Source organism: Mytilus edulis, chromosome 10 (genome assembly GCF_963676685.1).
Source record: "Mytilus edulis chromosome 10, xbMytEdul2.2, whole genome shotgun sequence".
Taxonomy (NCBI): Eukaryota; Metazoa; Mollusca; class Bivalvia; order Mytilida; family Mytilidae; genus Mytilus; species Mytilus edulis.
In genome coordinates, this window is record NC_092353.1 from 28,202,842 (window position 1) to 28,228,147 (window position 25,306).

At 30.7% G+C, this 25,306-nt stretch overlaps 1 protein-coding gene across 11 annotated transcripts in view; it reads left to right on the forward strand.

Moving 5' to 3' along the window:
- Window positions 1-25,306, forward strand: part of LOC139490796 (suppressor of lurcher protein 1-like) — a 387,332-nt gene that overhangs the window by 303,206 nt on the left and 58,820 nt on the right. For 6 of the 11 annotated variants that reach the window (XM_071277831.1, XM_071277832.1, XM_071277830.1 and 3 more), the window contains 6 exons: window positions 479-526; window positions 1,814-2,000; window positions 6,390-6,613; window positions 10,725-10,938; window positions 20,608-20,834; window positions 21,791-21,808. In XM_071277831.1, coding sequence (XP_071133932.1) covers window positions 479-526; window positions 1,814-2,000; window positions 6,390-6,613; window positions 10,725-10,938; window positions 20,608-20,834; window positions 21,791-21,808 — 918 coding nt within the window. The remainder of the gene's footprint in view (window positions 1-478; window positions 527-1,813; window positions 2,001-6,389; window positions 6,614-10,724; window positions 10,939-20,607; window positions 20,835-21,790; window positions 21,809-25,306) is intronic. The other 5 variants (XM_071277837.1, XM_071277838.1, XM_071277839.1 and 2 more) reach the window with 3 other exon arrangements.

Sequence of the window (25,306 nt, forward strand, 5' to 3'; positions counted from 1 at the left end):
CTAATTAATTGCTTATTAGCATGTAATGTTTTGGAAAAACAAACATTGTTCTTTGAAGATACATATGAATAGTTTTCCTAAAATAAAAAATGTAATGTTTTTCCAGTGTTTTAATGAAGTGACATTTAATGTTGTTTTTATTATTTCAGAATTACTTAAGACCTAACATTATGTCTAGCTAAATAAAATATATAAAGTTAGCTACCATAACATCATATGCTTTTCTATGATATAATATAGTGTATTCTACCTATGGGATTACATTTTATTTATGTGAAATATCCCTCTTCTTTTATTATTTCCCTTGAATCATTGCCAAATATGAGGATTATGTCCCTTGGATTCATTGCCAAATATGATAATGTCCCTTGAATTCATTGCCAAATATGATTATGTCCCTTTGGATTAATTGCCAAATATGACAATATTTTGCTAGTAAATTATGTTAATCTATGCTAATTATTTGTTTGCACAACAGACAAGGATAACTGCATTAATTACGAGAGTGACTACCATGTTGATAGAGGTAACAATATACAAGTGATTAACAGGTGTTTTACTGTACACTAATAGTGTTAACAGCTTATTAACAGTTCATTTAATATTAACAATATATACAAGTGATTAACAGGTGTTTTACTGTACACTAACAGTGAGAATTACAGCTTATTAACAGTTCATTAAATATTACTTTCAATAACTGTTTGAAGTGGTATTAACAGCAGAAGTAAATATAGAAATAACAGATATTTTATCATACTTATTAAGTGTTAACAGCTATAGTGAATAGAGAATTAACAGATATGACATCTTTCTTATAAGATCTTAACAACAATAGTTAATTTAGAATGATTAGAATAAACAGATAGCATAGCATTATAATTTAGTGTTGATTATGTAATATTAAGGGTTAAGATGTTTATTACAAGGAGACGCTTGTTGTTTTAAATTTGAGGTGTTACAATATCTTACCAATCTTGTATTAAAGCAATTGATAGGTACTTTCAAAGTCTGTTAAATATTACAAATATTCAACAAGATATTAATAATAAGACGGTATAAACATCATATGTCAAGGCATTACCGGTATATGAATAATTGAGTTGTTTTGACATTCATAATTGTGAGTGGGAACTATTTTTCCATGTATAAAAACTGTATGAAAAAACTTAAAGATCAAAAGTACATATTTTGGAGAATAAATTGACAAAGCTGAGTCTTAATGTTTGATGATATATTTATGATAGAAGGTTTAAAGTAAGTTATATATATAATGGATGTTTTATATCATTGTTACATAAGATGTTTACTGAAACAATTCCTAAGGCAGTCACAAAAGTAATTATATGTTTGATTTACAAACTAAACTTTAGTTTATAACCCACAAGTAATTTAAGAAAGTTAATTTCTGTAACGAATGTTTTATTTCAAACTGTCTTACAATCATCTTGTTCTCTATAAAATAATTTCTATTGTCTTAAAATTAATGGTTTGAAATTGACTGTTTGTTTGACAATGTAATCAATAAAGTTTCAGCAGTATAAATAGATTAACTGAAATCTGTCCTCTACAATATAAAACGTATTTACGGATTTATTTTGTATAAAAAATGAAGTTTTTATTGTTACTTCATTCAGTTTCAGGCAAATTGAGTTGTTTAAAGGGTTTTAAACTTTAATATTTATATGTAATAATGCTCGACTATTCTTAAGAAAGCCGTTAAAGTTGGAAGAGCATCATTCTGTTGAAAAGCAGAAGAAAACTCCTTTATGTAAAAATATTTCATACAATTTTTTATTCTTTTTTATTTTAGCATGTGAGTGTATAGTGTACCAAAGCCTTGGTGGTACGGAAGGAAGATTTAATTCCCCTAATTTCCCACAATTCTACAGTAAAGGAATAGAATGTATCCTGTTTACATTTATAGGCGATGTTGGAGAATTAGTAGAAATAAAATTTACCGATTTTGATATGATGTACCCTGATGCAAATAATAACACGTATGTTTATGTTACTATAGTTACACCAAACACAAACCGTATAAAAGATTAGATTCAATGGATTTAACACACACTTTACATGATCAAATCCCGTTTCTTATGAAGATCTTGATAAATGAACAAAAGTAAGAAGACCTTGTAAGATTACCAATGAGACACCCGACTTCCAGGGAAACCGCACAGCCTTCAACAATTAGATAAGCTAATTATATTTTAGTGATTTCATTGCATCTCACATTTGGTTTATGTCACCTCATCAGCAGAGGGGCATTAAGTGTTATCCTTGTCTGTACGTCTGTCTGTCCCCAAATTAGTCTAACTTTAGTTTATCTCAACCAAATGTTATGAAACTCATACATTAAGCTGATAACCATAAAAAACAGATCAAGTTTGAATTCTTTAGTTATGTCCCTTTATAACTTAATATGCAAGCAATGAGGCCTCCCATGGATTCATTCTCCATTTATTTCTTAGAAGAACATGTTGAAACCAAAAATGTAAAACAGTTTAATACAACCAATGAAACTGATGGTGATCTTCTTTTCTGTGTTAGCTTTTTGATTTATATTTAAGAAATAATTCCTTCATGTCATGCTCTATGCTCATTTTAACACGGGTAGGCATTATATTTGTCGATATTTTACACTGAGCGTTAGTGAGGTGTAAAATGTGGTCAAATATAATGCCTACCCATGTTAAAATGAGAATAGAGCATGACATGAAGGAATTATTTCGATTCTAATAGGACAAATACAGTATTTGTATAGGTCGAAGCGTACGAAATTACCGTAAAAATGTTTGGCTGTTCCCTTTTCCTCCTCGAGGAGTCTGTGCATTGCATTTCATATTTGATAAGTAAAGTTTAAAAGCTACGAGCAGGGTAAATATATGTTGTTTCATAAAAAAATATAATAAAAGTTTGCTAGCTGCTTAAAATATATATTTTAAAGGATAACGATGGAAATAACGTTAATATAAACAGTAAGTTCGTGCGCATGTGTCAAACATATTTTGTGCTCATTAGAACACGGCTTTGTTTACAAAGGGTAATAAAGACGTCATATTAGAATCAAGATTAAGGAAGCAGTCACATTATTTCACTCTGTAAAGATGTTTGGTTACACTTGATTACATAAAAAAAAATGCAAGTCATAAAATGGCTTTTGCAATATTGAAAGCTGATTTAAGGTTGTATTTTGACCTCTAGATGTTTCATTGACAATATGATCCTTAGTTTCTTTCATTCACTCAAGATAGACCAATAAAACAAAGCCATCTTTCAAAATTCAACACTCAAGGAAGCTATTAAGCCTATTTGTTTTGTTAAATGTCTCAGTTCTGCTTTATGACCATGTGATGGTTATTAAGATTCGTTTTGAGTAAATTATTCATTTGGAATTTCTTGAAATCTTCTGTTTCTGAAAATCAGAAGGATTGATTTGTCTTTCTGTAATCTGAGGCTCATTTTATGACAGTGATTCACAGATTTAGTCCCAGAAATTTCTTTTGTGAAAAAATATAGGAAATTAAACCCTAAGAAAGTGAAATAAAAGGAATCAATGGTCATAAAACAAGATCAGACCAGCTTTATGGACTCACATTGGTCATGTAAAACGGTCATAACATAGCTAATTAATGTCCAGTAATTCTAAGATGGTAGGAAATTATGAGGCCAGGTTAAGATTGAAATAATAATCTTTATGAAGGGATTTGTTGCTCTTTATAAAACAGCTAGTATAAAACAATTATTTCTTGGTGTATATTTCTAATGACTGTTTTAATGGTTAGCAATGAGGATTTTATTGTAAATTGCTGAATTGAGATATTCTAAGATATTATGACTTTTTTATGTGTGATTTCATTTGAAGTAATAAAGCTCACATTCATCCCTATTAAATTTGACCATATGTATGTATGGATAATCTAAATTAAAGAGTAAATATATTTTGTAAAAATTAAACAAATATTGGTTTGTCATTGTCATTGGTCAGTACGCACACATTTGTGATCATTTGTGACTTGAAGAGAGAGGGGTTGAGCAAGACACAGTGCACTGAGTGCAGTACCTTAATTTTTAATTAATCACTACTTTGACAATTTAAAAAAGTCTTAGAAATCTTATTTCTAATGTTGACCTCTACAAAAAAAATATAGATTGCCATAAACAAAATTTTAAAGTGTTCAACAAATTAAAGGAATAATAAAAAATTGTAAAAAATTGACAAAAGATAAACATTTATAACATTCCCCATTTCCATTCTCAATTTTATAAGTTTATATCAACAAATTACAAGTAAAGAAAAAGCTTTTTCAGGTCTCTGAATTTTGGAAAGACATGTAAATCTATTGTTGCTGTTTTTATCTGGTTGTAAAGAATTGTTCCTCTTAGACCAAGATGTCTTAAAATGAAATTTGATATTCATACATTTATCATGCTTTTTCATAAAATAAGATCAGTTTGTTGAGAGACTATATCTTCTTAATTATTGATAGCTATCTTTTTGCATTCACCATAATATTTTGGTGTTGATAACACAATTCTAACATCCTCATGATTTAATCTAAAACAAAGAAGGATGAAGAGATAAACTTATGTTTTATCCATTATGATTGTTATCTCCTGCAACCCTTTTCACAATATATAGATTGAGATTTATTGTAAGTAATACTGATTTTTTTCATAGATAATGGGTATCTTTTCTTATTTTTTTTATGGAAATAGTAACTGGAACCTAGCCGTTGTAATAAGCAGTATCCGTCCATATTTATTTCAGAGTCCTTAATCATAGAAATAAGAGGATGTGGTATGATTGCCAATGAGAAAACTTTTCACAAGAGCTAACAAAATGGCACAGAAATTATAAATTATAGGTCACTGTAAGGCCTTCGACAATGACTATTAATGAGTAAAACCCCTACTGCATATAATTAGCTGAAAGATGCCCCAATATGACAAATGTAATACAATGCAAATGACAAAAAGGTATTGCCTGATTAATGTACAAAATATCAAACAAAAACAAATGTGAAAATAGAGCAGTGCAGGTCTGCCTCATATCAATGTCAGTTTCTGTTGAAACATGTGTAGCATAAAAATGTAGTAAATGTGTGAAGAATACAGTAAAAAAAAACTCAATTCATTTAAATAAATAAAATGTACACACAAAAAAAGTGTCTCCTGGGTTAACAATTCGCCATTTCATGATCTATGCACTATGGGTAATATTTTCAAAAGTGGACACCAAAAGGTTTTGATTATTCTTAAATGTTCTAAACATTGGAAATTCAACCAATGACTTAACATTATTTTTATTTTGGTGTACAAACAATGAGATTACCCATAGTCATTTAGATTCTGAAAAGGCAAGTTGACATAGTATATTTAAGAAATAACTCATAGAAGCCATAGATTGTTGGAAATTTACACATGGCCTGGGCCGTGATATACGTTAATTTTATCCTGAGCGTTACGAATATCACGGCCCAGGCCATGTGTAAATTTCCAACAATCTATGGCTTCCATGAATTATTTCGATTCTAATAGGACAAATACGGTCATTAAAATACTGAAGCGAGGGTTGTTTTGGTGTGTGTGCGGCTGATCTTTTTTACTCCCTGTTAGATAAAGCTCAAATATCTTAATAAATCCGTAGCTTGCATGGGTTATTTCGTGAATTAAACCGCTAGAAAAAAAAACTGTTTAATTCTTCTAATTCTCAAACCCAACATTTGCCATTTTTAATTTACATGATTTTTTCGTAAGCTTCTGTCAAATCCAAAGTTGACATTTCGTAACTAAGGAGCCGCCATGTTGACTTGCTGAAATTAGTAAATATGCAAATAATGCAATAGAATAGAAAATAAAACATAACCTACCTCAAAAATCAGTTTTAATACAATATCATACAAATTTCAATGGTGCACGTAACAGAAAACTTTCAACTATAGCGGTTTCATTTGTATGACGTTATGTTTTTAATGACTTAAATGCGCCAAAAAAATTAATATACTTTCACGGAATTTTATTTTATTTTTATTTTGTTGATTTCTCTGAGCTCTTGTGCATTACTACTTTTTATTATACATCCAAATAATAACAGTTATTTTGTCTTTTTTTAATTGCACTTTTTAAATCAATAAAATCGGCAAAGGGTCTGCAAATAGGTTTCAATGCATGTAGATTTACTTGGGAAGTATATTGAAACAGCCATTATTATGTATATCTCTGAGTCTGTGCTAAGTATAGATATATCGAAAATTTTATCACAGTGTTGTTTACAAAGCGAAAGAAGCACGTCATATTAGAATGTTTATTAAAGCATATGTATAATTATACCTATGAAATTTATACCTTGCTGTTCATTACATCCTCTTATATCTCTTTTTCAGATGTAAAGATTATTTAAGACTCTTCCTGAAATTAAACCGTCCAGAAATAAATGAAAACATGCAACACAATTATGAATTATGTGGAAGTATGTCAACTTTACAACAAAAAACATTTTATTCTAAAGATCGGAGTTTAATAATGGAATTCCAGACAACACGACCTTTATCACAACAGCTGACTTTCTTTAAAGGATTTCGAGGATTCTTTAGATTTTTAGATGCAAGTAGGTTATTTTCAGGCCTTGATGTAAAAAAGCGAGATCAATTCTGCCAGTGTGCAAAGGCATACACTATTTGTTTAAATATATTAATCTCAGAAGGGTAGAAGAGCTAGATTCTCTCTGTTTAATGCCTTATGTTTCGAGTACACAGTTATCGTCCCTTGATTTTCATTGTCCACGAATATAGTCCCTAGTGTGGACAGTGTGTTACTTGTCAATTTTTTGTATACCCCTTCCAAATTTATTTCTTTATGTTTTATGCCTCAAGTAGCAAGAAGGGGGATACAATTACACTGTAAAAAAATTTGATTCATGAATTATAATGTAAAGTAGTGATTTGGTCCAGTTGAAAAAGGTAAAAAATTAGCATTTCGGAAGCTGTCAAAAGATTTCAAGACCCCCTTTACATAAAATTGTCCATATTTTGAGTTAGAGCTGATGAAGTTTTCTATAATTTTGATATAATTTGTCCCAAAAGTAGTACAACAACACACTGTAAAAATATTATTGAGAAAGGGCAGGTGGTATTTTTTTTAATTTCCATTTTTTGTCTAAAAGAAATGCACTACGAAATAACTGTGTACTAGGACCTTATGTTTCGAAATTTTTGACTGACATACTTTCATTATGTCCTTTGTCTGTGACCTCATTTCCATGAGTCAGCATCTACTTCAAATGTGTATAGTTATATTGTCATGTGTATTTGAGTAATAGGATAACTATATAAGATTTATGGGTCACTGCAACCTCATTCTGCATAGAAACCTTTCGACTAACACAAATTTATAAATGACATGTTCTAAGGGAGATAATTCTATTTCTTTCTAAGTTTTTGATGGTAAATTTTTACCATGGCCTGCACATGAACAGAACCACATTTATAGTTTTTACTATTATTATTATTATAGGTATACCCTGTGAATTAATCAAATTATTAAGAGCAAACAATGAAATTTTGAATTAACATTTGGTATTTTTTTCTAGGTAGGTTCTTGTTCCAATTACAGATAATGATTTATATGCCCCTTTGTCTATTTCTATAGTGTAAAATGTGCATGAATTTTTCTTCTCTTTTTATTTGTCAAATGAAAAAATACAAAAAAGTTACCTCATAATAGAATGTTTTATTCTACATCCAGTTCGTTTTTTGTAGCTAATAAAATTAACCCACCAGATGTATCTATACCAATTAAAGGCAAGAATGGTACACATTTTACTTATTTCCCTTTCAACTCTGTCTGGAACCAATTGTTAAATCTTTAAAAAAAAAATTACTATTTTTTTTCCCTTATAAAAAAGATTGATTAAAAAAACATGACCTTTGAAAGATGCAAATTATTTATATTATTTTTTAAAGCAATACAAAAATAATTTTTTAGCAGATTTTGTACAAAAATATCGTGTCTAGTAGACATCTATCTATGTATATATGTTTCACACATTATTCAATAAATAAATTTGGTGTATTTACTGTCTTCTGATTGGTTAAAATTATTAGTTTTATTTTCAATGTTGTCAATTTTTGTGGCGACATGCCCAGTCCGCTGACGTTGTGTATTCATACGCCAACATGTGTGTACGTTGTTATTATTGTAATTTTCTTCAAAATTTAAGATGTAGTTTAAGTAAAGTTACTTTTTTTCCCTTTGCCTTCTGTTTGTCCCATGTTTGTTTTTGCACTCATGACTAAAGTTTTCCTCATTCAAATTTGATGAAACTCATGAACAATGCCAAGAATTGAAACTCCCAGAAAAAGCTTGAATTGCAAATGATTTTTTTTGTGCATTCTTAACTTTAGTTTGCCTCATTCAAATTTAAAGAAACTCATACTCATACTTAAAAGAAACAACACATACAGACCAGAGTTCCAATTTGGGCAGGGAGTCATTTACTAGAGTAATGCCCCTTTATAACTTGGAAAATAGCAAATTTTTTTTTCGTTTCCTCAGCAGGGACCTCAAGTGCTTTAAAAAAGTATTTTCACATAGTATAAGTAAGCTTGAATGGGAGCATTCCTTCCCTCAGACATTCTTATTTTATTGTCAATTTTTTTTAAAGCAAATAGGAGAATAATAATTTTTTATACACATAATTTAAAGGGATAGTAGCTACGATTTTGACAAAAATATGAACAAGTTTTAAAGCTGCTAAAATCAAAGATATGTACTAAATATAAGCAATAAGATCGCTAGAATGTTTTCATAAACTACAGAAGTGTTAATAATTGATAATTCATATCGTGTTGTATGCCTATTCATCTCATTAATTATGCATCGGGTTTACTTCCCGAACTTTGCCGACACAGCGAGTGAGCTAACCAAGATATATATAGATACGAACACGTGCTTTTTGTTTTCTTACATATTTGATAATTACTCTATATTAAACGTACATATTTGACGCCATTTATCAAATCATGTAAATAAAAAATATAACAAATACCGGCATATTATTCCAACCCAAGATTCTCCAACAATGGCGATATTTTACACTTGTTATTACATTTGTATGACTTAACCATGCCGATAATGTATACACGTGTTTGTGTGTTAAATTGGGGCCTCCATGAAGGATACACTTGAAAAATAGTACTAAAGTTTAGGAAGTTGATTTATAATTTCTTCTAAGGTGGGAGATTACTGCCCGTAAATCTATAAACATATTTTTGACAATTATGAACACGTTGAGATTTTTGTTCATGTGATCTGGAAAATTGAAGAAATGTAAACATTACGCAAACCGTCGGCTACTTCTGTTTGACTTTGCCTGCGTGGCAGGTGTTTTGAGTGATTTTAATGACCGATTTCGTCGACGATTTTTATTCTAAATTTACAATAACTTGTCTGCACCTCTTTTTTATTTCTTTTCTCGCTGAAACTGTAAATTCACGTACTATTTCCGCGATAAAATTCCCCTGGTCGACCATTTTCCCTTCGAGGCACAATGTGCGATTGCGCATTAGGAACTGAAGAGTAAAGGTCATATGAATAAGGGTTGGGCTTAACATCGAATTATTATCTATAGATAATAAATAAATGTAGGTGCTAAACGTTAAAAAGCTTCTAAACGCTTAATGGAACGTAACCAGTAATTGTTTTAATCATAATTATTTTACTTTTTGTACAAAATCCGGCATATAGATTTAAAAAGTAATTTTAATGAAAATCGTAGCTACTATCCGTTTAAGGCTTCTCAATCTTACTTTTAAATTTGTTGGGTAATATTTTTAGCATGATCACTTATTTTTTTAATCAATATGTCTCTTTTTACATATCCTGCACTATATAAAATATTTTAAAAAAACTTTCAAACAGTTTATATATTGATGATATTGCACTTTGAAATTAATTTGAATAGTTTAAACTAGTTCCCTGCTCAATGCAGAGCAAACATGAGAAAACAAAGAATATCATAATAATCTAACAATATAGTACAGCTGGTTTTAAAATCATGATGCTAAGTGAAGCCAATAGGTCTAGTTGTTTAAAAGTATTGATTAAAATTTGGAACTCGTCTCCAAAATGTATTTTGACTATTGTTAGAAGCTTTAATAAAACTTTCATAGACCTCAAATAAGGGAAATAATTTGTAGCCAGGCTTTTGAAAAAAGAGAGCTAAATATATCAGTAAAAAGGTTAAAAAAAAAATCAAACTTAGAAGTTCTTTAATGGGAGAGAATTATGATCAAAATGGGACAGAAGATTTAAATAATGAAAACTATTGGGGGAACTCAAATGTAAAATGAAATTGTAACACATTTTCTTATGAAAATACTTACAACTCTCCTACGCTGCAAAATATTTTGAAATTGTAATGTACTCTATGTACATGTATAGTCAATTTAATTATATAATGAAAAAGAAGACAATATTATGGTGTAATATTATTAAGTCATGATACAAATCTCTACACACATGAAAAAAAACAATGCAAAGGAACTGCTTTTTTTGCTGTTCTGCATTTCAATCATTTCAAAGTTGTTGGGACCCTTATCAACCAATAAACTTCAGTCTATGTAAAAGGGATTAAAATTATAAAGTGAAAACTTATTTGTAATATTGGATAAAACTTTTTCATTTTTGATGTCTTATGTTTTATTGTTTATCCATTTCAGGACAGTTCGTATCTGATGGTGTCAAACAGTCAGGGACCATGTGCTCATGGGATTTCTCCACGTCTAAACTTTCAGGGAAATTTTTCTCACCCCTTTACCCACAGAACTATCCTAGTCACTCAAAATGTCAGTATACATTTTATGGACAGCCAAATGAAGGAACAGTTTACATACAGTTTCAAAATTTACAAATATATGATGAAGGAGTTGATAGGTTAGTTGTTTTCCCAAAATTTACAAAATATAATTGTATGAAGGAGTAGATAGGTGAGTTTGAAAGGAGTAGGTACAGTAAGACCCCTTTTTGGCCCCAATATATAGCAGTTTTATAAAATTTTAAAAATGTAATCTTTTAGCTATTTACTGGAAAGTAGAATGCTTCTGCTACATAGATATGGACTGTTTTTGACAACACAATGCACTTATGTCGGGTGCTAGCATCATTAAGTCATGCTAAATTAGTGAAATCTTCACAATTTTAGCCTTTTAGTTAAATTTTAGATAGTTTCTGTCTTAAATTAAAGTGGCCGCATTCCTGTTCATTCATAATATTGAAATGTAAGTTGTATTTGATGATAATACAACATATATAAAGGTTGAGGATGAACACAGATGCGGCCACTTTCATTTTGAACAAAAACAATCTGAAAAATGATGTTTTTTGTCATATTTGGCAGATTTTTCATATTATATTTTGAATCGGAGCGTTTTAACGACTAAATCAGTTAAAATCTTTCTTATACACTAATTGAATCAATTGAAATAGACACTTAAGAGTTTAAAATGTGTCCAAAATCTTTCGTTAGATGAATCTGAAATTTGAGGCCAAAATCGGCCCTTACTGGACCTACTCCTTTGTCACCTTAAAATAAAAAGATATTCTCAGGGAGTTGTTCCCCTTTGTTAATAGTATTCCAGAAATTAAATCTGGATAATTAAGGATATTATAGTAGTCATACACAATAGTATGAAAGCAAAAGGGTGTCGCAACATCTACCATTTTATCTATGTTTAATAATAATTGTGCTGTTATAATATTGTCAATTTGTTTTTACTGTATAAAATATTAACCCGAAGTGTAAAGAGAAAAGAAAACAATTATATTCTAAACAATTATCTTAATAATTATTAGTTTCTATTATTGGCCATATGTTTTACTGTATATAATATTAACCTGAAGTGTAAAAGACAAAAGACAATAATTAGATCATAAACACTTATCTTAGAATAAAAATTAGGAAATTTGGTATGATTGCCAGTATTTAGTTCCCTACATGTTTACGAATGCTCATCCCTCCCCTAATAACAAAAATTGAAACAGTTATGTAACAGCACAACACAAGAAAAAACTTAAATTCGTTGGAAATGGCTTGAATTGTTAGATGGACATGAAGCACAAAGTAAATATCTAAGAGTACACATACTTACTGAAAGCTATAGTCCAATTTCAATGACAACTTATAAATTAATTATGAAATAAAGATCATCTCCTGTTTCAAGTTTTTTTTAAACCTACTTGCTATCTTATGTAAACATCAACATCTCTCAGAATTACAAATAGGATTCATAAAATTAAAATTAAAATTACTGTGTGTAAGTACTAATTTGGCTACAAAGTTTATGTTTAATATATATTTTTATGCCCCACCTACGATAGTAGAGGGGTATTATGTTTTCTGGTCTGTGCGTCCGTTCGTCTGTTTGTTCGTCTGTCCGTCCATCTGTCCCGCTTCAGGTTAAAGTTTTTGGTCAAGGTAGTTTTTGATGAAGCTAAAGTCCAATCAACTTGAAACTTAGTACACATGTTCCCTATGATATGATTTTTCTAATTTTAATGCCTTATTATATTTTTTACCAATTTTCACGGTCCATTGAACATGGAAAATGATAGTGCAAGTGGGGCATCCGTGTACTCTGGACACATTCTTGTTTTTTTGGAAAATGACGCAGTCATTGTTCCATAACTGCCGACCTGATTTCTCTGCCTACCGCGCTTGGTTTCGTATTTACTAATTTCAATACAAACTGGAGGAATGTGCTTGTGTTATCATTATGCATGAGCATTGTGTAGTAATCAGCCAGGAACCAGTTTACAAACTAACTGGTTTCTGTTTGTATTCCACTACAGTCGAAGAAAGTGTTGTAGTTTGACAGGAACCAGTCCAGAATTTTGTAAACTACAAAACGTAATCGGTTATTATCATTCCGTTTTGGTGTTTCATACCGACTTATATGGTTTGAATAAGCTTAAGACCCTTTAAACATTAATGTGATAGGTATATTAAAGACTGTTTTACAAAAGGATGAAACTGTTTTGCTTTAAAAGTCGTACTATAGTGATATATGTTATGTACGGATTTCCACTCTCACCGGTTAATTTCTTCTTTTACACGTGCTTTTGAAACTTCCTGTTTAAACATCGCAAGTTTTAAAATTGTTTTTCGAGTGAATTAAACTTATTTTAACAATCACGAAGCGTTCGGGAATCATTTCAAGCAGTTTCTTCTTCTCTTTGATGGTGGAAAATAGGTTTTCTCAAGAAAATACCGCAAACGATCGCAGAGGAATTGAAACGTACAAGTCAAGTCGGCACCTGGTTAAATTGGCATCTAGTCAAATCGGCACCTATTTGACGTCAATTCGGCTTCCAATAATATTTATTATAATATTTTCTATTCAATTAATTAATAACTGTTACCAAGTACATAGTGAATATTAGGTAAACAACGAGACCAAAGTGAATATGTTGTTGTGTATAAAAGTAAACAACGAAGCTATTGTTTTAACCATTAGACAATTATTAAAATTAAATGGAAAACTATGAGTCCCTTTCAATAAATCAAACTTTCATGCCAAATAATTAGCAAATTTAAGGTGGGTTTTTTTCCAGTAATGTTTAAACAGCATTAAACAAACAATCCTGTAAAAGACTCAACTGGTTAAATAATGCATAAAAATATCCAATAAGGCTATTTTATTTTTTTCTGGGACGCCTTCCTAAGACGTTCGTAGGAAGGCGTCCCAGAAAAAAATTAACATAGCCTTGTGGTCATAGGAAGGTGTCCCAGAATAAAATTTAAAAAGCCTTGCCAGACTTAATAATTATTTGGACTACTCATATATATCATTAAAAATACACCAAAAAATTCATGTAGTTGAGAAAAATAAATACATTCAAAATGTACATGAACATCCAAAAAAGTGAAAGTTAGTATTAACTCTTTTTGCTTTAAATATACAACTGCATATAAGTATTGAATGCTTTTTTTTGTAAATTCATTGAGGTGTAAAAGCGTTGACCGAAGTACTTTTTGTATGAAGCGCATAAGCGCTTCATTCTAAAAATGTGCACACGGTCAACGCTTTTGCAACCCTATGAGGTTACAAAAAGAAACATTCAATACTTATAATTACTTTTTTTAGCTAGGATCATGAAAACACGAATTTTATAACTTTTTTATTCAATTCATCTGTGCACTTTATTGTGGGACCACGTGTTATCATGAATGAAAAGTTTTATTGAGTGATGCAATTGCTTGAGGAATAACATGTGATGTGCAGTTAGCCAATCAGAATAAAGTATTATAATGAAACATATATCAAATGTAATTATAACAAAATACATTACGTTGTAAGAGTTATCTCCCCAAACACTGTTTTTCTTGTGGCCACCTCTCCTTCGTAACCGTAAAAGATTTTATTTTACCAAATTGCTCGTTACATATTTAGGATAAGAATATTCGTTTGAACCATAGCTCTATGGGGACTCCATATGAGAGTTATTCCCCCTTTTTCATTTGATTCAAGCGAAATGCATTTTCAACTGGTAAACCATAACTGATAGAGACCTAGGGTCTTCATGAGGTCATTGGTACTAAAAATGAAAATGAGATCAATGTCAAAGGTCAAGGTCATATTATAAATTTTGATTTTGGCTTATTTTCACTTCTTTTCAAATACTGTATGACATTTTGACAAATAATTTTTCATAAATTATTAGTTGCGACATGTCCTTACTTGTATATTTTGGTTGAAAGGCTGCGCATACAATAAAAGGGAGTTTTTGTCCATCTTACATTTAAAATTACGCGTCAAGTGGTAGTTCTCATTAACCAAACATATTAAAGACCTAGGATATTTTGATTCAAGGTCCATGGTTTGTGACCTTGAAATTGAGGTCAAGGTCATAGGTTAATAGGACGTCATAAAGCCATAGGAACTAACATTTTAAACTGATTTTTCATATTTCAATATAAAAATAGATCTTTTCTAGTGGAAAGACTTCAATTATTCTCTGAACAATTTGTTTTTAATTTACATCATATTTTGTGGGAGAAGGGGGTTCAGACTATGTGGTATCAGGTCTGTTTGCGCCCAATACACTTTCGCACCTCGCACGTTCACACCCAAGGTCCATTCGCACTCTACTCATTCGCGCCCAATTTTAATTCAAATTCAAGTTGAATAATTGGAAAATCATGATTGTTGTTTTAAATTGCTTTGGTGTAAATACTGAATGTATTTTTAGCTTGGTATGAGTAAAACATTGAAGATTTTAAAGGAAAAACACAAAAGATAATTGTTTTTAAGCCCTTTGATCTGAAACAACGAAACAATAAAATATAGGAACCAAAATATAGCAATCCACTATTATAACCAAAACATGATAAAATTTATTCAACACACAGAAAAAAAATAGTCAGAATCTCACTTCATTATGAAAGAGGTCAATGAAACAAAGTATAGCAATACACTAACCAAAACATGATTAAGAGTTATTCAACGCTAAATAAAACGTTGACAAAATACCACTTTATTTAGAAAGGATTATTATTATCTTTAACAATACGCTATCCAAAACATGATTAAGATTTATTCAACACAAAAAAAAAATGCTGTCTCACTTTATTTTGAGACAATGACAACAATTATACTTATAAGAAAACACTTGCTTACAGAGTTATTAAACACAAAACCAATTAAGATTAGTTGCGAACATGTAGGGTGTGAAAGTGAAAGGGGGCGAACATGAGTTGGTGCAAACGTGAATGGGCGCGAACGGACCCGGATTCAGCCTATGTACCAGTGAGAAATATAGAAGCCTTTCTATGGTATTTATTTGTACAATTCAGGTAGTCTTGACCTATTCATTTGTCTTAAAAAAAAAAACCAGCCAGTTGGCACCTTCACTTCACACACACACATATACGAATATCAATTATATGCTTACGAGACATGTTGCATTGTTAAACTAATTACGGTATGTGAAAATCAAGACTTGCATAAAAACTATCCCAATATTAGAGACAGTGGCGTCATTTTTCTTCAGAGCTTTCAGCTCTTTGATATGTTAAAGGAGTCAAAAACACTAAGTCCTAAATAAAATTCTCTGAAAACTGAAAAGGAGGGTTGATTAGGTTAAAATGTTTACTCTTTTTCCATAAAACTACTGTCTGTACAATGCAAAACAAAATTTCTTCAACAACGTTATTCCTTCAGTAAAGTTGGCAATTACTGTATCATGCTAAAGTATTTCTACAGACCTGTAACAAAAAATCAATTTTTAGTTGCTGTAGGCAACAGGGGCATTAGTATTACCCTTGGTCATTTGTCCATTTTTCTATCAGATTGTTTGTCTAAATTTTTTTAAAATTTCAAATGAATCAAACTATGCCCAACTAAATTCTCTGAAAATTTAAAAAGAGGTGATAAAGTAATATTTCACTCTTTATCCAACAAAACAACTGCCTGTACGTCGCAAAACAAAATTTCTTCAGTAAAGTTATTCCATTTGTAAAGTTGGCAATTATTGTATCATTATAAATTAAGAAGTATTTCTAGAGACCTGTAACAAAAGTGAGTTTTAATGTGACGATTTTCACATTTGCAATTACTGTTTTTATTCCACCAACTGTAGACAACTGGAACAATAAGTGTTAGCCTTGGCTATTTGTCCCTCCTTCAGTGTGTCCATCTGTCAGTGTTATTTTTTGTTTCCGCTCTTTTACTTAAGTTGCCTCATATAAATTTTATGAAACTCAAACACATTGCTAAGTACCAAAACATAAGACAGAGTTTGAATTTTGGCAGTTAGTTGCAACCTGATCTAGAGTAATGCCCCTTTATGATTTTGGAAAATTTCAAATATTTTTATTATGCCCCACTTAGGTGCATTATGTTTTGTGGTCTGCATCTGTTTGTTTGTCGTTCCTACGTCCGTCTGTCCCACCTCAGGTTAAATTTTTTGGTCATGTATTTTTTGATGAAGTTGAAGTCCAATCAATTTGAAACTTAGTACACATATTCCCTAAAAAAAATGATCTTTCTCATTTTAATGCCCTATTAGAGATGGACCCCAATTTCATGGTCCACTGAACATAGAAAATGATATTTGGGATGGGGCATCCATGTACTATGTACACTTTCTTGTTGTTTCTGTATTCTTACTTTAGGTTTCCTCATCCAAATTGTATGAAGCTTATACACAATGGTAAGAAACTAAACCATGTACTTTGTAGACAGAGTTGGAGTTTAATCGTGTACTTAGTCACTCACCATTCTTGAGTTGTGCCCCTTTGTTACTAGAAAATTGCTATTTTTCTGTGTCCACACTCTTACTTAAGTTTTCATCATCCAAATTTTATAAAACTTATACCAATGCTAAGAACCAAATTCACAGACAGAGTATACATTTTGACAGTTAAGGTTCTAAAGTTATGTCCCTTTTTAACATGGAAAATTGCATTTTTTTTCCCCCACACTAACTTAAATTTGTCTTATCCAATTTCATGAAAATAATACACTATGCTAAGAACCACAAAATGCAGACAAATTTTTGCAGTGAATCATTCACTATTCCAGAGAAATGTCTCTGTTTAGCTTGAAAAATTGCTTAAATGAGGATATTGTGCATGTCCTCTCTGACCAGTTTCTATATTCATATTGTTTATGATCGAGTGTCTGAAAGAAAATAAAAAATATTCCTTCTGTATAATTGAGTCTCACATATCAAACTTTATGGTTAGGGCGCCTGATTTGAAAAAAAAAATGTCTTAGGAGTTGCTCAAATTATCAGATATTTATTAATATTTGAATTTTTGCTGGTATCATCTGTTTTTGTTTTTTTGGAGAGATAGCTGCTGGTTGCCTTATTTTTAGCTCACCTGTCCCGAAGGGACAAGTGAGCTTATGCCATCACTTGGCGTCCGTCGTCGTCTGTCGTCGTCTGTCGTCGTAAACTATTTCAAGAATCTTCTCCTCTGAAACTACTGGGCCAAATACTTTCAAACTTTAACTGAATGTTCCTTAGGGTATCTAATTTATAAATTGTATCCGAAGTTTTGATCTATCAACAAACATGGTCGCCATTGCTAAAAATAGAACATAGGGGTCAAATGCAGTTTTTGGCTTATAACTCAAAAACCAAAGCATTTAGAGCAAATCTGACATGGGGTAATATTGTTTATCAGGTCAAGATCTATCTGCCCTGAAATTTTCAGATGAATCAGACAACCCGTTGTTGGGTTGCTGCCCCTGAATTGGTAATTTTAAGGAAATTTTGCTGTTTTTGGTTATTATCTTGGAATATAATTATACGGTAGATAGAGATAAACTGTAAACAGGAATAATGTTCAGCAAAGTAAGATTTACAAATAAGTCAACATGACGGAAATGGTCGGATGACCCCTTTAGGAGTTATTGCCCTTTATAGTCAATTTTTAACCATTTTTCGTAAATCTTAGTAATCTTTTACAAAAATCTTCTCCTCTGAAACTACTGGGCCAAATACTTCCAAACTTTAATTGAATGTTCCTTAGGGTATCTAGTTTGTAAATTGTATCCGAAGTTATGATCTATCACTAAACATGGTCGCCATTGCTAAAAATAGAACATAGGGGTCAAATGCAGTTTTTGGCTTATAACTCAAAAACCAAAGCATTTAGAGCAAATCTGACCTGGGGTATTAATGTTTTTCAGGTCAAGATCTATCTGCCCTGAAAATTTCAGATGAATCAGACAACCTGTTGTTGGGTTACTGCCCCTGAATTGGTAATTTTAAAGAAATTTTGCTGTTTTTGGTTATTATCTTGAATATTATTATAGATAGAGATAAACTGTAAACAGCAATAATGTTCAGCAAAGTAAGATTTACAAATAAGTCAACATGACGGAAATGGTCAGTTGACCCCTTTAGGAGTTATTGCCCTTTATAGTCAATTTTTAACCATTTTTCGTAAATCTTAGTAATCTTTTACAAAAATCTTCTCCTCTGAAACTACTGGGCCAAATACTTCCAAACTTTAACTGAATGTTCCTTAGGGTATCTTGTTTGTAAATGGTATCCGAAGTTGTGATCTATCAACAAACATGGTCGCCATTGCTAAAAATAGAACATAGGGGTCAAATGCAGTTTTTGGCTTATAACTAAAAAACCAAAGCATTTAGAGCAAATCTGACATGGGATAATATTGTTTATCAGGTCAAGATCTATCTGCCCTGAAATTTTCAGATGAATCAGACAACCTGTTGTTGGGTTACTGCCCCTGAATTGGTAATTTTAAAGAAATTTTGCTGTTTTTGGTTATTATCTTGAATATTATTATAGATAGAGATAAACTGTAAACAGCAATATTGTTCAGCAAAGTAAGATTTACAAATAAGTCAACATGACGGAAATGGTCAGTTGACCCCTTTAGGAGTTATTGCCCTTTATAGTCAATTTTTAACCATTTTTCGTAAATCTTAGTAATCTTTTACAAAAATCTTCTCCTCTGAAACTACTGGGCCAAATACTTCCAAACTTTATCTGAATGTTCCTTAGGGTATCTAGTTTGTAAATTGTATCCGAAGTTATGATCTATCAACAAACATGGTCGCCATTGCTAAAAATAGAACATAGGGGTCAAATGCAGTTTTTGGCTTATAACTCAAAAACCAAAGCATTTAGAGCAAATCTGACGTGGGTAATATTGTTTATCAGGTCAAGATCTATCTGCCCTGAAATTTTTAGATGAATCAGACAACCTGTTGTTGGGTTGCTGCCCCTGAATTGATAATTTTAAGGAAATTTTGCTGTTTTTGTTTATTATCTTGAATATAATTATAGATAGAAAAAAACTGTAAACAGCAATAATGTTCAGCAAAGTAAGATCTTCAATTAAGTCAAATTGACCAAAATTGTCAATTGACCACTTAAGGAGTTATTGCCCTTTAAAGACTTTTTTCACAATTTGTTCATCATGTTGACTTACTTTAAAAAATCTTCTCCTTTGAAACTGCTGTATCAATTTCAGCCAAAGTTAGGCTAAATGAGTTTCAGAGTATCTAGTATAAATTTTATATTTTATTTCCTTGTATGTCAAAAAACATAGCTCCTATGGCTAAAATAGAACATAGGAGAAAATGATTATTTTTTTTGGCTTTTGAAGAAAATAGGACGATCCAAAAAACATTTAAATAAATTGAAAAGCCAAAATAATCATTGATGAGAGATTTAACCAAAAGAATTAAGGTGAGCGATTCAGGCTCTTGAGAGCCTCTTGTTTTTAATATATACATGCTTTTAGAAATAAGAGGTATGTGAAAATAATACCAATAAGACATCTTTCCACTGGAGACGGAATGATGTACTGGTAGAAGTTATCAATTAAAGTTCACCAATGTGGCCTTCAACAATGAGCAAAACCCATACCCAATTATTCTACAAAAGGCCACTTTAAAGCTACAATGTGTTGGTTTTTTTCCCAAGCTTGAAATTTTCTGTTAAACAAACATTGTTAAATGATGTCATGTTTGCAAATTAATATAAAAGTTTGTGATGAGGTTTCTGTTGGTCATTTTCAGTGAGAATCCTGTTTTAAATTTGCATATTTTGTATTTGCAGTTGTAGTAAAAGTTCAGATAGAATAGCAATTTATGATGGTATGAATAGTTCTCAGCCTTTAATCAAATATTTATGTGGTATAAAGAACCAAGAGGAAGTTAAATCTACGACACCATATCTATATATAGAATTTCTGTCAGATGGTAGAAATCAGCGCCAAGGATTTGCAGCAAATTATACATTTCAACACAAATCACATTCCAATTCACCCTCATATAGCAATCCAGGTAAGAGTTATCCATCTTTGTCTGATTTTCAGGCAGTATATATATATAGTGCACATTTGAATGATTTTATGATTCATCTTGTTTTTCTTCTGATGATTCATTATGTTTTAATGTATAAACTACAAAATGTAAAATGAATATTGGCCTTCGCATGTAATAAAAAATTCAGATAATGGTCAGCTTCAAAATTGGCTGTTGTTACCTACTATACATGTGGACTAAATCTGTTGTAGAGTTGTCACTGGTTAAGTAGTACTTATATATATAGTTTCATCGTTACCTAAAAAAAAAAGATGGTTCATATATAGGCAGAATTCTCATAATTTCTAACTTTAAGTATTAATTAAATTAAATTTAAAATGGAACTCTCAACAACCATGAATGTTTATACCTGATATAAGGTAATTATAGATTATTGTTGATCATCTCAACGAGATAGATTTTCTTGCTTGAGCCGGAACGGCGAAAGCGAGAAAAGCAATCGAGTCGAGATGACCAATCATAATCTGTTTATTGATATTTAACATATGACGACGTTGTCAATTTCATTTGCAACGCCACGTACCTCCTTAGTTTCTAGCAATAATTTTCCATTTCCAGGGAGTAGCATGATATGATAAATTATCACAAAAAAAAAGATCAAAGGGAAAATGCACAAAATAGCGATAAAGTTGTTTATATCATTTAACAAATATGATCTAAATGATATGTGTTGAATTTGGTGTATATAATGCACCCTGAAATCCATGATGTAGAAATATTTTTGTCATGCATGTGACATTTTCTTACTTTAAAATACTGAAATGAAAATATGAAAGACAGATAAAAAATGTAAGAATGGAGAAATATTGTGATTCTTTTCATGTGAGATAATATTGTATTTGTCAAGATTTGAGATGAAGTTATCCTTCTTTGCCAGCTTTCAGTTTTAAATCATTCAACTATTTTGCATGCAGATTACTCAACAACAACTAGTGAGTAAACATGTGTGTTTGTTAACCCTTTCTATGAGTAAACTTGTGTATTTGTTTATCCTTTCTATGAGTAATTATGTGTTGAACCCTTTCCCCTTTTACACTGTCTCCTCTTGATAGTCTTTCATGTAAAAAAAAAAATCAGCTCCATATTCATAATTAAAAGATTTCTTGTAAAAATATTAGGAAATATAATTGAACTTCTATTCATCACAAACAGTACATTATAAAAGGGTATTTAATGTTAACAAAATGAGAATGGGAAAATTCAAAAAGATTCATGAATTAGTTTCTCTAAAATTTCTTCTTCTAATTTTGCTTATGCCAATGTTTCCTGAATGAAAATCTACATAAAATCAGCAAATATATTTATAATTGTGAAATATTTGAATATAAGGACAAAATTACTACATCATAAAAATGAAAATTTTGAGTTTCCTTTTAAAATGTGAACATTTGAAGTAGTTTTTATAAAAATGGAACTTAATTTATGAACATTTTTGAAATGTCAAGTATTAGGATCTTAGGCACATGAAATTCTCCAAAATAGTTGTATAGTCCACCAACTTTGTCCATCTTGTCACTGTTGTCTAGTTGTTTCTTTGATGTTGTCATACTGCTGTGTCATAGATATCTTAAAGCTGTAGTACTTCGTCTTATCAATGCAACAGTTAAATTAAAACTGGTTTGTGTCCTGAACAGTCGTGTGATCATATGGCGGTCTCTAAAAACACTGCAAAGGACCTCCTTTGTGCACAAAGGAGTATGATAAGTGCACAAAGGACCTGAAATTGTTTATTAAATGGGGGGAAAGGCATTTCTCACGAAAAAAAATATTGATTTTTATTAAAATACTTGAGTTAAATTGATATAAAGTTGAAGATTTATGAAACCGTGTTCCGTAACTGGTACGGTTTTGTATAAGATTACGGCCATTTTCGGTAAGATGTTAGTAAGTACCTATAACTATATATTGAAAAGTATTGAGAAGACATGAACATATAAATAAAGACTGGACATTAAACCGGAGAGAAAAAAATAAGCTAACACTGTTTGTAAAGATTTCAGTACCACACAATTAATAAGTTATTAATGGTATAATGAGGACTTGATTGCGCTTGGGATGAACAAAGCGTTATATATTCTTTACAGTTAATTATCAGTATTAAAGACCGTCTTTAAAAACAATAACATTGTTGAAAAAACAATTATATGTATTAATTTATTAAAAGACACAAAAAAGACTTCAGCGAATGCAAAATATACAAGGTTTCTAAATATAGATCTTACAAGCAACGATCAAAGACATCATCTATTGAAGTTAAAAAAATAAGAAATATAAACCATTTTACTCAAAATCTTATCAGAAATAAAATAATATAAAATAAGAGAGTTCTTCACTGAAACATTCAAAGCTATACAAATTCAACATGAATCACTCTCAATACAACTACGTGTCAAGTCTATCTAGACTTCAACAGGTATATTTTTTAACCGGATTTTTGTGACAAAAATGTCGGTTATTGAATTGGGGATGTACGGCGGGCGGCAATCAAATGTTGTCCGTGCATTAACTCATGAACCGTTCAACCAAAGCTTTTAAAATTTTAATATGTTGTTACTGACAACTAAATGAAGGTCAAGTTCAATAATGGCGATTTTGACTTTTACCATTCAGGAGTTATGGTTCTTGAAAGATTGAAAAATGGAGTTGCCAGTCGTGTCCGTGCATTTACGCATGAACTGTTCTACCAAAGCTTGCCTAATTTTAATATGTTGTTACTGATGATAAAATTGAGGTCAAGTTCAATAATGACAATTTTGACTTTTACCGTTCAGGAGTTATGGTTCTTGAAAGATTGAAAAATGGAGTTTCAAGTCGTGTCCGTGCATTTACGCATGAACTGTTCTACCAAAGCTTGCCTAATTTTAATATGTTGTTACTGATGACAAAATAAAGAAGGTCAAGTTCAATAATGACAATTTTGACTTTTACCGTTTAGAAGTTATGGTTCTTGAAAGATTGAAAAATGGTGTTTCCAGTCGTGTCCGTGCATTTTCTCATGAACTATTCAACCAAAGCTTTTAAAATTTTTATATGTTGTTACTGATGACAAAATAGAGGTCAAGTTCAATAATGACGATTTTGACTTTTACCGTTCAGGAGTTATGGTTCTTGAAAGATTGTAAAATGGTGTTTCCATTCACGTTGTTGCATTTACTCATGAACCATTCAATCTAAGCTTTTCAAATTTTAATATGTTGATACTGATGACAAAATGGAGGTCAAATTTGATATTGACGATTTTCACTTTCACCATTCATCAGTAATGGTTCTTGTGATATTGCCAGGACACAAATAAATGTTAATAAATCCGGTTTGCTGTCATTGTGACAGCCTCTTGTTTCAAGTTTGTTTAAAATTATTTTTAATTTGAAAGCAATTTATAAATTTTAAATTAATGATTTTATTTTCATCAGCATTGCTTTAAGGAAACTGAACTCCTTCTAAATTTTTTATCAATCATCTGAATATATGATAAATTTAATTAACAAGCTCCTGCTTAGCGTAAATGATTTTTTATACGTTATTGTTTTCTTTCGTATAATTATTTGAATATTTAATATGCAAAATATCTACTTGCTATTGCAAGTGTTTCTTTTCAACTATTTGAAAAGTCTAAATTTAATATTGCGAATGTTAAAACTTTCGAAATGATATATTACATATATTATATATTAAGTGACAGATTACATAAAAAACAAGCTGCCTCTAACATCTAATCAAAGATCGCAGATTATGTCCGACATTTTTAACGACAATGGCATAGCAACAGCTGATGACACCATAGATTTCGATACCAAATCCAATGAACTTTGTAACAGCTTTCCATGTTTTGCCAATTATTATGAGATAAGACTTAAAAACCACTTGTTCAATTATGTTAATCAACCCTTTCGCAAATATGATTCTAACACTCTGGACAAACAATAACTGTGAGTCCATGAACCACCGGTTTAAGGTAGAACTGAACTGGAAACCACATCAATTACCAGAACTTTTAGATAAAATATACAATGTTATACAACTTCACCACACAGATTTAAGACGCAGTGTAGTTGGAAACGGCAATTATGAACTTTTCGGAAATTTCAAAAAACCAATATATTTCACAAATTGAAAAAGAAATGCTTTACAGAAAGCTTGCTAGTGACAAAAAGTTTAGTGACAATATAGCAAATGGTTTTGCAATACCAAAAGTTAAACATCTCTCCAAGAAGCCTGGTCAACATCACCGGCCGAGAACAGCTGCAGTGAGGACATAACCAAAATTTTAAATGTTATTGTTAAATCATATGTATTTATTTATCATGTTTATTTAATCTTAATAAATCATAATTGGAAATATAAAGTTTTGACTTTTTTTTGTTATAATGCAAGTATTCTTACTTTACTTAAAATATTATCATACGTATAAAGAAAATATGAGACAAAAA